The sequence below is a fragment of the Teleopsis dalmanni genome, chromosome 2, assembly GCF_002237135.1.
Source record: "Teleopsis dalmanni isolate 2A chromosome 2, ASM223713v2, whole genome shotgun sequence".
In the NCBI taxonomy this organism is placed as follows: domain Eukaryota; kingdom Metazoa; phylum Arthropoda; class Insecta; order Diptera; family Diopsidae; genus Teleopsis; species Teleopsis dalmanni.
In genome coordinates, this window is record NC_051847.1 from 136,808,919 (window position 1) to 136,823,148 (window position 14,230).

The 14,230-nt window shown below is 28.5% G+C and overlaps 1 protein-coding gene across 4 annotated transcripts in view; it reads left to right on the top strand.

Moving 5' to 3' along the window:
• Window positions 1-14,230, top strand: part of LOC119685750 (putative epidermal cell surface receptor) — a 67,085-nt gene that overhangs the window by 26,785 nt on the left and 26,070 nt on the right. For all 4 annotated transcript variants that reach the window (XM_038100124.1, XM_038100125.1, XM_038100127.1 and 1 more), the window contains exon 2: window positions 11,286-12,886. In XM_038100124.1, the coding sequence (XP_037956052.1) occupies window positions 11,286-12,886 (1,601 nt within the window). The remainder of the gene's footprint in view (window positions 1-11,285; window positions 12,887-14,230) is intronic.

Sequence of the window (14,230 nt, forward strand, 5' to 3'; positions counted from 1 at the left end):
CCCAATATAATTGTTTTAAGTATTCATAATCATTTTTTTTTCCATACAACGAGTACCAATCATTGCACGATTTGGTAATTGTGTTTTCAAAGCCATTGAACTCCCTCCCACACAATCTGCACTTTACTATCTACTTTGATTATATTTTTTAACGCATTAAGCAGATCCAAATATTTTGGTTAGTTTTTATAATTTTAAGGATTAAGCAAAAACAAACCAAAGCCTTTTTTTTCCCATTAACACAAATACATACATTTAGTCTGCAAATTTTTCCACATTATGATTTAACGATTCGATAATATAAATCTATATCTATGTATCTATACTGTTTAAATTTTTAAACAAATGATTTGGTAAATAATCTTACAGCTAATAATAAAATTATTATGTCTAAGCTTTTTTTCTTTTACGATACTCAATTAGTATTAATTACTTATGGCTTTTATTTTAAATTTTCCCACGTTTTGGACTAGTGAAAATTTGGAATACTGATTATTTGCGAAAAAATATACTATATGTATACACTATATACAATACATAAATATACAATATATATTTATACCAAATTTTATTATTTAACATCATCTAGTGTAACCCTATTCCTGTCTATGGAGAAAGATTATTCTGGTCAAAAATTCGCTCTATCAAATGATTTCTCAAATGAATTTTATATAATAATTCTGGATATTTTGTGCTCTAAATGTACTTCAGCTAAACTTTTTCTCGTTTATCATCTTGTTTCTCGTTCCGAATTGGAGTAATCACTAAGCAGATAATATCTGCTTGATGTATTTGTCTTATCTTATGATATTTTTTATAATTAGTATTGTACTGTAAGATAAAAATATTTTGGGAGTAGTGATTTTAGACTTTAATACTTTATGTATATTATAAGTCTAATTGTATATTTCTGAAAAAGTACAGGTATGTTGTTTTTATAGAATGGATTGAATTCTTCAAATTTGTTTTAGTTTGTTTAATCAGTTCACACCGACTTTGTTACTGTTCAGCCCATGCACAATGTAGATTTAACATGCTAGGAGTTGTCTTTCTAGAGGAGCTCAGTCAACTGCAGCGTCACAGTGCAACCGAGAAAGAGCATCTTAAACTCTTTTAAAGATTTGAAATTATTTAAATTATTATTTATTATTATTGAATTGTATCCACTAGTTCATTGGGCTAATAGACCTAAGTAGATGCTTTGGAATTCGGTAGTAAATTAACCTACCATTGTTTAATTTAGAAGTATACACTATTAAAACAAAATAAGTTTTTAATAAAAATCTAGCAGTTTTGGATATACTTCCTATTTTATATATAAATAAAATAATATAAATATTTAACCAATAAAACTCGTTTTTTGTAATGTTTCGGTCGTAAAACATTTACAGAGTTTCGTTTTTTATTATTTCAGATGCCTAAAGGCTATAAAATTACAATCGCTGTAACTCGCTTTGCAGAGTGATAATGTTTAAAAGGTCAACTGTTGACTTTAATGGAATTTTTATTTTTTTAAAGTCAAATGCCAAGTTGAGTAGTTGTTTTTTTGTCTTTGCTTTTGTAAAGCTTGTGACTAGAAAACACGTGCTTAATTCTTGTTAAGATAAAATATTTAAAAAGAAAAATCTTTCTACAACAATTAAAATGATATAAAACAAGTTTGTGTCTTAACTCTTTTAATATATGCAGAAGTATTTGGTTTAATGCTATTATGTGCAGCAAAAAAATGTTAAAAATTTATTACAAAAATAAAAAATTTATATATTTAATTATTTTATTTAAATTATAGAAGCACAAGCCATTATAAAAACTTAAAACCAATGAAGGTGTGCATACTTAGTTACTCGCAAGATTTATGAGATTTATTTAGTACTGATGGTAAAGCCAAAACTCCATCAAATTTTTTTTTAAATTTATTATTAAAATGAATGTTTACAAAACGTTAACTCATTATAAAAGACTTCAGCATAAGTAAAAATAAATATTAATAAAACACATATATTTTATAGAAAGTATAAAATATAAAAATTTAAATATTATGTATTATTAGTTTTTTTAATACATTTTACGGATACAGACATAGTGATAGCATTATGAAAGAAATATACACATTTTAGTGGTATATTTGAAAGCAATAAATAATTATATTTAATTTTTGAACTAATCATAGAGCTGTTTTATATACTAACATACTTTAACCTTATTTATTAAAAAGTATTTAACTATTTTGTTCTGTAGTTAAATAATACTTTACTAATACTGCAGTTAAAAAGAAGCACATCTTTAATGAAAATAAAGTACAGTTTCTAATTTTAAACCAGATTAAAGTCCATACATTTTATAAATTAAATATAAAATAGTTAAATTTTTTATTTATTTTTTAAATATATTTTCTATTTAATATTCCTATTATATACAAAAATAAATTACTTTTTAATTTGCCGAATAATACTTTAGTTTTAAATTATTTCCTTATAAAAAGTGTATATACAGTGTTTTAAGTGTACTATCAAAAAAATACATAAATTAACATTAACAATCTGAAAGAAGTAACTGCTCTGATTTTTCATATAAATTAGTACATAATTAACCATTTCACTTGAATTGCACCAAATACGACAGCACTTCAAACTTCAATAACTTCACCAAAAAAAAAAAAGTCATGGAATTGCATAATGTTTTATTTGAAACGCACACGCAATATTCAATGAATTCAAAATAATAATGAACATTGTTTTTACACTGGAAAAAAATTTGTTTGAGATACAAAGCACGCATTAATGTATGCCCACACTCGCAAGTAATTAAATACGAAAATTTTAAACAAATCACATAAATTTAATGCAGTTAATTTTATAACAAAAATTACGTATTTGGAAGAATGTATCCGTTATCATGAAAAAAATGAATGAAAAAAATAGAAAAAACCAAATAAACAAAAAAATTAACATTTTAAAATAAATGAGTCAGTTTTTTTGTGGTATTTATAGATACATTCAAAAAATTGATTATTTTTTTTATTATTACTTTATTACTATGAAATCTAATATGTACGAGATCTTGTTAAAGATATATATAAAAAGTATTAGTTTTAATCCATTTCTTTTATTATTGTTTAATTTAAGGCGGTGCCGCCTTAACATTTTAGGCCCTTCTTTTTTGAGGGTCTTGGCGGACATAGAGATCTCCCTTTAAATAGCATCATAAGATTTATCAAAGATTCTACATGGTTTTAGCCCTTTGGGTTTTTAATAATACGGTGGCACAATGGACCTATGCGCCTAAGTGGATCCTCTTGGGATCGCTGGTATAACTTAAGAATAATAAGAATAAGAAAGAACAGGGTACTAGCTCCCATTTGAGCAGTACACCGCGACCATGATTGATCTTTTGTGCTAAAACGCTGGTATAACTTAACCTAACCTAATTTAGAAAAGTCACCAAAGCAAACTCAGCATAAAGAAAAAAAGTTGAAATAGAATAAGTCAATAAAGTACAAATTTCATTTCTTCAATGCAGTAATGAAAATATTTTAAGAAAACCTATTGTTCCTAAACCTTAAAGAATAATACTGCAAACTCATCTACTTATTGGGTTGGAGATATATTATTTTTTTTTTTTGTTTACGAATAAAAGTTGATTTTTTTCCAAAAAAGAATTTTATTATAAATTTAACCGTAACCATAAATATAAAAGATAATAAATATAAATAAAAATAAATATAAAAAATACTTCCAAGCCCACTAATGATGGGTATTTGGCAATACTCGAAACAGAAAAATATGGTCAACCAAAAATCCAATAATTTAATAAAATAATAAAGTTTTATTGTTATGATTTAATACCGTCCGAAACATGTCTCTATTGAAAGTAATAGTTTATATTAAGAATTTAATTTCTTTCGTCAAAACTGACCTTAATAAATCTTTCATAAATTTAAATAAAAACTCTCAATGATTATTTGGCTTTATATAATATAAATATAGTTCTTAACAATTAATTATTATATATAGTTCTCATATATAAGGAAGTAATTGTAGCATAATTTTTTATATAAGTGAATGTTTTCTTGAGATATATGTAGAGATTGACATCACGCCAAATGAAGTCATTTCATTTCGAAAGTGGGTTTAAAAATTATTAACTAGTGGGTCTTAGATCTCGTATGCACTGAACATTTTCTTTATGTAATTATTCCTTCTTATATTCATTATTTATTTTTTAATTATATGCTATAAATATTAATTTTATTATCACATTTCGTTTATGTTAATGTTTGTTTATTCATTTTTATGTTCTTTTCATAAGAAATGTGGTTCTACTTGTTGAGTAGCTATTATTGGTCATTATTATGATTATTAAAAAAAGGTAAAGTAAATAGAAATTAAACATATAATGGAAAATAAATATCGCTTCCGTTTTGTCGGCTTTTGAAAGTAGTAATACTTCTATGCCACCACATAAACTATATATGAACAGCAAATAAGCGGAAGAAGAACAGCTAGTACTGTTAGTGGCGACATTGCAAATGCATTATGTGATGTGACTTCATCATTAAAATATAATTAAAATATGTAATATCTATAATATATTAATTATAACTTCTTTTTTACATTCAAATAACTAAAACTATTAATATGTGGTTTTTCTGAAAAATTTATTTACCTTTAATTAATATTAATTGTTTCCTTATATTAGATATTAAAAGGGGCCGCCAAATAAATAATAGCAGGCGTGGACTCCATTTATTCTGTTTTTGATTTTTCGACGATTAATTTAGGTCTGTTGAGCTCAATTTTGTAACACGCTTTTCTCCAAGACATATGGGCCTCTAAAGTAATGGGTTAAAGTTTAAAAACTAATGTTTAAAATGGTTAATAAAGAGTTTTTATATGAAGAGATATGAATTTTTTGTTTTAAGTAATTTTCCTAGGAATGAGTAGAAAAACATTTTTGTCTTAAAGAGCGATTTTTCTTACAATTAGAATGTGGAAAAATTTTTTTTAAAATATATTATGTTCTTCAAATATAGTGAATTCAATATATAGTGAATTTTTTTTATTAAAATTATTGGTTTTATTTTATTCATCTATAAAAGTTCAGAATTGTAAAATTCTTTCATCTACTAGCCAATGTACAGTTCACAATAAGATTTTCGAGAAAGTTCTTTTAATAATATTGAGGTGCTAATGATTAAAAAGAAACATATATATACATATATATGTACACCATACATAAATTTAGTTATACATAATAAAATATATTATTATTTTTGTAAAATTGAAAATACGCTTGAACTTGCAGTTCAACAAATTATATACGGTCTCTAAAATAATTAAATAAAAATTCGAATATTACCTATGACTACTGATGATGAGTACTTGGCAATACTCGAAACAGCGTTGTATGGTCAGTCAAATTTTCATAAATTTATCAAATTGTTGTTGTTGTTTCTTCATTGCTGTTCGAACCCTACTAAACACTTGAACTTTCCATTTATGTAAGAATGTTTTATAAACTTATAAATTAAACTTTACTACATTCAGCTGTAGAGCTAAGTATGCAATAGATATTTTCACATATCCTTTTTACTTTTTTCATATATATTTTTTATATTCATTTTCAATGCTTTGTTATTTTTATGATAAATGATAATAATATGTAAGTAGTATGTGAACAAATTATGGACTTTAATGTGTTTCATATGGACATGATTAATATTATACATTTTAGAACGTAGTATAGTAAATTGAAAAATGTTTCTTACTTACATGCACAAACAACAATGCAGTCTATTCTTGAATGGCCATAAAACTGTGACCAGCCGAAGAACTCAAAAGACTCAAGTTGCGAACTTAATTGCATATTTGTGTGAAATACTGCGAAAACATTTAATTAACAAAGCTGATCACGATTCTTTCTCATTGCTTGACATTTTGTATAGAGCAAAAAGGAAATTAATATGCAAATAAATGACAAATAAAATGATATATGCGATTTGTGTTTATTCCTTATTAAAATAGTTCCATATGTCAGTTTTATTATTATGTTAATATATGTAGGTATTTATATACACATGTATATAAAGAATTCATTCCTGTAATATCAAGTAAGGAAAGTCATTGTCGCAGTGTTATTCTTTAGCGACAAAGAGTTTGTACTATAAGTTCTCTCATATTTACTTAACAACTAACTGCTTGGAAGAGGAATTACGTATATTAGCATTGACAACGACTCAAATTAAAATAAATGACACTAAAAAGACAAATTGTTTAAAAAGCAATAATGGCCTGTACAAACAAAATGCATTTCAAATATATCCCCGTCTGGCTTAAAGAAGAAAAATATACTGCGAAGATGAATACAAACAAAACAATATTCAAGGTTCATGTCAGTAACCCTGCAACCATGCCAAATCGGCCGGTAAAATAAGAACACCAAAAAAAATGTATTGCCACAAGCATGACTTCAAAATAAATTGCATACTAACCAGAGAAAATTAAAAGATTTGGATATCGTATCCACACAGGTTTTAGGATGGGGTAACTAACACTGCTAGGATTCTTTAATGTAAGGATAAAACTGATTTGGATTAAAGAAAAATAATTTTATAAAGAGGGTACTTAAATCATAACATAACTATTAATTATATTTTAAGTATAAAAGAATATGTACCAAGTTCTATACCATATATATCCTATATACCATACACATTAACACAAACAGCTTTTGTGTCAGAATCGAGAAAAATCATCATTCCACAAGCTGCAGAAATCAATAGTTGGACAAAAAGTTCTCATTTTTAAAATCTTGTGTTAGTAGATCAAATGTTAAGTGAAATGAATTAATAATAGTTTGAAAAAATTTAAGCAGGCTCACTTCTCAGTTAGGGCTCTTGAGTGCAATAATGCGCATACAATATAAAATCTAAAATATTAAAAAAATAGTAAAAAATCAAGTAAAAATCAAAAATAAAAAAAAATATTTTTAGTTCTTAAACTGGCATCTGCCACATGCAACCATAGCCACCGTGACAGCATAGTGAACACACTTCTCGTACTGGAGTTGAGTCATGCATGTCTACGAGTATCTACACTCAGACTTGGTAACTTTAATTTTATGCCTTTTATTTTTTTTATACACGTTCGCATTCGAATAAAAACGTTTCTGGTTAACTTTTTATTTGCCAAGACAGACCATGTGTGCTTTTTAATGGTTTTCCTGGTAAACAGAAGTAGAAGTTTATATGAACAATGCAATCGAAGACCCTGGCTGAAACTATAAGTTAAAAAATAAAAAGTAAAGTGCGAGAATGTGGAAGTGTTGGCTAGTGTTGACTGATATCTACTTAGATACTCACACTATACAGGGTGCAAATGTTGATTATTTAAAATACATATATATCCGTAACATAATTACATTATATGCAGTTGTCTGAAACTTATTACTATAAATTCTTACACAATATTTTTTGTTATGTGTCTGTGGCTAATATTAAATTTTCATATTATGCTGAAATTATCACTGATTAAACATATATTAAGCAATAAATAAAAAAAACTGAAAACATCTTAGAAAAAACCTCACACATGTTTTTAGACAGCAACAAGGAAATAAATTATAGAATAAAATTATTACTTTTATACGTATCTTTCTCTAGCATATCTTCTGTGAATAATTAGATACATGAAAGCTTTTGTTTTTAAATACTTAACTTAGAAAATATAAATTTGTGTTGTAATTCAATTTTGAATCGTATATAGCTTCATGAAATAGTGATTACTTCAAGTTTATTCCTTTTAGTAGTTGTTGCAGTAATAAATTACATAAACTTCTGGCAGATGTTCAGTAAACAGACAATGAAAATAAAGCATAAATTTCTACAATATTTACTGTAACAATAACAATTTTATGTTTAAAAACTATTTATAAACGAATGCGCAGATAAACTAACCAGGAAAGGAGCGGTCAGACCGATGGTGGGGCCGAAACCTTTCTGTGGATTAGTACCCAATACACTCCTCCTTCTTATAAAAAAGGAGAAGAACCAGAACAAAAATAATTACTGGAATCTAAATTACTTATTGGTACTTATAACAATAGTATATACCAGTATTGTATAGACTTATCAAAAGAAAAACTTAGAATTATCACAGAAATCAAACAGGACACTGTAAACTGAAATACCACCTTATGAGACTGTGCTGTTAGAATACCCTGCACTAATGCACATACGGAAAAAACTCTTGGGAATGTATACCCTTATGGAAGAGGTAATTAAACGCTGTAAAGCAGGTTCTATTCTACTATTTATTGAAGCAACAGGGCTTGGAGCCATACTCAGAAGAGGGCACAATAGACCCGACAATCGCAGTGCCATATCCAATATCAATATTAATATAGACCAGATTCCTCTGTGCTTAGGCAGTTTATTTTGTTTATTTGATTATTTATTCGTTCAATCTATGGAATTGCCACAGACTTACATACGTATACATATATATACATGCATTTTATGACTTCACATTTCTTTTCTCAACACACTTTAAGGATAGCTTGATCCTGTTTTTCATATTTTTTCACTATTAATCTGTGTTTAGAACACTTTCAAATACAAATATATTTGGCTGTGAAAAAAAAACTTTATGGACGTAGAAGCCAATTAAAAATCTTGTGTTGATATGCTGAAGAGCTCTGAATCCAGACGTAATAACTCGGCGTCTATTCATTTAAAAATATTAAGCAATTTTAACAACATATCAATAAAGAATTTATTTTACAGACGTATATACCATAATTGTCAACAACTCAGATACTTTAACTCCACATTATACGTAATATTTTATACGTAATATTTTTTTGAAATTACGTTTTATAAGTCCCTATAGAACTGTGAAAGTCTCTTTTTATTTTTCCTTTATTAAATAAATATTTATGTTGTCGTTTATTGCGTATAGTCGTTTGCGATAGCCGGCACTTTGACTTTTGCTTATTTTAATAAGCTTGTGGTATGCAGTTAAGGACAGTTTTATATGTATGTTATATGAATTAAGTTGGCAATTAGCTTTTAGTGTGACATTCTCAAATTTATTACTTTAGTAAAGAAGTTAAGTAATTCTTTTTATTTTACTTTTTTGTATTTTAATATTTGCTACTGTTTTTCGTTTGCATTTATTTTTCCACTTTTATTATATCTTTCTCAGAAGGTTCTTTCATATTTTAATACTTTTTCAATTGTTTTCATTTATATAACTATAACGTAGATTTCAACAGCCATCGGACCATATATCGTAATTTATTTTTATATATTTAGTACTATATTTTTTGATCATTACCAAGCTAAAGTTGTTTGTTTAACACATAAAAATAGAAAAAATTACACTTATTAATTTGTGTTGAATACATTAATTTTTATAAAAAATATTTACAGTACAAATATTTCGGTCTACTTCGGTCTACCATGTTCAGTGTTCAATAATTTAGTATTTTATTATTTTTACTTTCATTCTGGCTAACTTCTCCATATCAATCAATAGATTTATTCTAGTTCAATTCCTTCAACTTCATCATCAAACGTTCGAGATTGTGATAAATTATCTATTTTTAATAAAGATAAGTTAGTTTAGATAAGTTTATTGTATTATTTTTCACGTGTTAAACACTCATTTTCTTTATCTTACTATCCATTTGTTTCCTAATTCCAGCAAAAAGAAAAACTACCCAATTTTCTTAAGATCTATAGTTCACTTTTTAATTTCGTTCAATGACATATATTATATCAGAGATAACTTATACAACTTGTAAAAGTTCTATAAGTATAACTTTCAGTTCGATTTTTCCGAATCGTCTAGAATTATCTCACAATCTCTTCTATTAACCCAACAAGATAGGAACAAGAACATTAATTAGTCAGTAATGAAGCCAACATTTGATTTTTTCCAGGAATAATTTTCGCAGCATAATTTGACAAAATTAGTTGTTGTTCTTATTTTTGACCTGCTGTTTTTTTGATAAGATACTCCAATAAAACGCCTTGAAAGTTTTGTATAAAAGTTGGTAAAAAAAGTCTAAGCCTGTGGCAAGAAGTACATAACCAAAGAGCAGAACACTAAATCAGAGTCGTAAAAGTTCGCATGACTTGATTTGTTTGCGTCCATGACAAACATTCTTGCCTGCTTTGTTATGATTTCGGATTTCCAAGAAACTCTAAAGTGGAAGCAGCTTTGACGATGAATGATGCAGGCTAGTTTTTTCCATCGAAGGGCAAAAACAAGGAAAAACAGAGATACAAATAATTTTATTTATGCGTCATGAATTGATTGCCATGCTTATACCGAAAAGAAATATACAGATACTTTTAAATGTACAAATAGAGATGTTTGTTTGAGTGTGTTCTTGGCTTTGTGAATAGTATCGGTAACTCACGTATTAACGGACTATTTCACATTGATGATGGCAGAGCTGAGTTATTTATTTATTCAATCAACTTTAATGTTGGCTATTTAGCTGTAAAATATTTCTAGAGAACTGATTTAGATTTTTTATAATTTTTTTCTTAAATTCTGTATGTCACTTTAAGCTGTAAATTTCTATATTAAATCTTATTTGACAGTTTAGTGCTATTGTTCTGAGATTATAGCAAAATTTCTGTAAAATAATTTTATACAACAATTTGTTTGTCTATCATACGAAAGCAGTTTAAAGGAAATAAATATAGAATTCATGTTTGCAACTTGGTTTTGTATATTTTTTTAACAGTGTAGTAGATTTTATCTAGTAACTGTAAAATTAAATGTTGTTGATTTGAACACGTACGAATTATTTTAATTATTGAGTAAAATAATTTATTTATATATCGTTGATGTCGAAGTAATATAAACAAACAAAAACTGAAATCAATAAAATAAGTTTAGAGGCATATGTTATACAAAGTGCTCATAAAATCAATCAAAACTTTTTATAAAATTAAATTAAAAATTAAATAAAATTAAATTAAAGAATATTCACCTAAATATTCATATTTATTCACCTAAAGGCACATTATAAACTTTCTGCCCCAAACGAGCCGATATTGTTTGCTAATATTTCTTGAAACTCTATTAAACTTGCAGCCAAGTTTGATATTCAGAATCTTATGTTTATATACGAGTATGCTACATTGGAACATAGTAACGACTAAAATTGATTTATCACATCACTACATTTCAGTCATAAATGTCACCTAATTTACTATTATATTTTTGCTAAGAATATCAACTTTATTAATCAATCTTTGTTACTTTTAGCTTCATCATCAACTACATCGTCCACATCAGCGCCTATCACAACTACACCAGCAACACTTGCAGACACAACATTGCCGGTACTACATGAAAGTGATGCCACAAACGCAACATCAACAACCAAGACAATTGATACAACAGTCGTTGCATCATCACTGCCTATAACTACGATTGAACCCATAACGACCACAGAACCCACAACAACGCCTACAATTTTTGTCAGTAACAACGAAAAAGAAACGGAAAAGCAAACGCAAAAAATTGCAACCACAACAGAAAATGAAATAAAAGAGACAACAATAAAAGCATTACTTGATCATGCAACCCACACGCCTACAGAATCTGAAACAACTGAACACGCGCCACATCAAACTTCAGATGTGGAACATATACTCTATTTAGCCACGACTCATAAACCAGCAGAAGAAGTCGTAAAAGAAGAAAAATCTACAGAAAATATTATATCTACAACAGTGAATGATATATTCGCAGAAGATGAAAAGGAAAAATCCATTAAGCCGGTCTTCGTAGTGGGCGCAAACTCAGCACCCACAAAATCAGAAAATGAAACTGAGACAATAGCAACGACAACTACAACCACAACAACTGAAAAAACGCATGAACATCATCCGACCGAAGTTTTACTCAATCATATATCTAGTAACACTGATGAAGATGACAAGGATTTGAATAATTTCAGGCACCCTGCAACTCTCATTACAGCTAGTAACAGCGATGAAATGTTAAAAGAAAATGAAAGTACCGATAATGAACAGGAAAAAATAAAAAGCTTTGAAGTTGATGGTTTCGTAAATGCAGAACATGAGGATCCTTATCATGCGCATATATTATCGGAAAATCATGATCGTTTAGCAGAGCATGCAGATTATCAAATGTTGTCTAGCACAGAAGATGCAATGGACACAACAATTTCTAGTACCACGACTACCACAACAGCTGCACCTACTAAGAGCACCGATAGCTCAGATAAAATTGTTATCAGTGAAGAAAATAAAGCAACCGCAGTGCCATTTGTGCCAATTCAAGAAAAAACTGAAGATACATCATCTACTTCAGGCGAAAATAATGAAACACGCGGGCGTTCTATGAACATACCAACTCATGAACAGAACGAAGAAAATGAAACCATTGTCACAACAACACCATCTAGTGGGCCAATCATAACAATAGTGGAAGGTCAGCATACAAATCAACAACATGAACATGATAATAATGTGGAAACAACTACAACAACTACTGAAAATCAAATGCATGCTTATATGCCGATATTTGCCGGTGAAGGCCGTTCTGTTGGCGGTGAAATTTCTGCAGAAGATGAGAATGCACACTTAAATTATCAATTCAATTTTGTTACAACGCAACGTAATATGAATGAGGATGATAGCAATAAGGAGAAACAGGAAGTATTACAAAAAAGTGCTGCTATTAAGGATATAAGTGATGTAAGCATGGATGATGATGAACGCATGGGTATGGTACACGTACACCATCACGAAGAGGAGCCACAAGTAAAAATAACCGAAGTTACAGTTAATAGTGAAGGTGTTAGCCGCGAATGTATGTCTGATGGTAAAAGCTATAAGGTAAGTCCAAAGTTTAAGATATTACGATATATGATTCTACATTATATTCTGATTAAAGAATATTATTATGTTGAAACTATTTAAACCAGTGCACTTGAGCACTTTTACTCTTTATCAACTTAAGGTATCTTCAAAACCCCACTTTACGCCTTGACTAGATTATTGTTTATCACTTCATCAGACTAAGCAACAATTGACCTCAGACTTGCATACCTCTCCGAGGAGCCTGTAATCATTTTGAGATTCGACAACGCGGTTTTGGTAAATCTGTAAGTTTTAGTAAATAATTTCAATGCTCTATCCTTTATAAATTTTTTTATCGGATCAATCTTGAGGTCTCTGAGGATGTCATTTGTTCTAATATACCGTGGTACCTTGAAAAGTCTTCTCAGAGCCTGGCTTTGTTTAATTTCTAGCTGGCGAATAGTAGTGTTTGAAGCTTTGCTAAATGCTACACATACATATAGAAGTGACGGACGAATTGTTTGGTTATATATCAGCTTCCTGTTCTTAGCATTGAGATTATCATTTCTGAATAGCGATTGGACGTGATGAAGAATTTTTGGCACAGCTAATTCTTTTCAGTTAAACATGTTTAAGCGATGTGATTCGTTTGTACAATATGTTGCTGAGATATTTAACGCTGTCCTCCCAGTTTATTACCATATCTCCCACTCTCACTCTCGACGGGTTCTGTCTCCACTTACGCGTAACAAACAGAGCCTTAGTTTTTTCATTATTGATTTTTTTTTTCATTTCTAGAAATACTCCAGGATGGGGTTTATATGCTCTTGAAATGTGTTGGTTATGTAGATGTGTAACGTTTAGCAAAGCCTAAAACACTACTATTCGCCAGCTAGAAATTGCAGAAAGCCAGGCTCTGAGAAGACTTTTCAAGGTACCATGGTACATTAGGACATGTCATTTGTCCTCAGGGACCTCAAGATTGATCCGATCAAAAAATACTAAAAATACGAAAAAAAAATGAAATTATTTATGAAAATTACAGACTTACCAATACGCCTTAATCCAGTCAAGGCGTATAGAGGGGTTTTGAAGAAACCTCGTAGTTAATAGAGAGTAAAAGTGCTCAAGTGCACTGATTCAACTAGCTGTAACATAATAATAACTTTTAAAAATTATTTAAAAACTAAATGTAGAGTACTTGAATAATTGTATATATATGTATATAATGTATATAAAAACTATACATTGCCGATTAAGAACCTATAATCATTTAACGCCTTAAACTCTGTGTTAAACATTTTAAGTAATGTAAACACTTTTACAAATTCTATTTCTAAACACTGATAAGATGTTCCACTTTGTTAGCTTGAAATTATT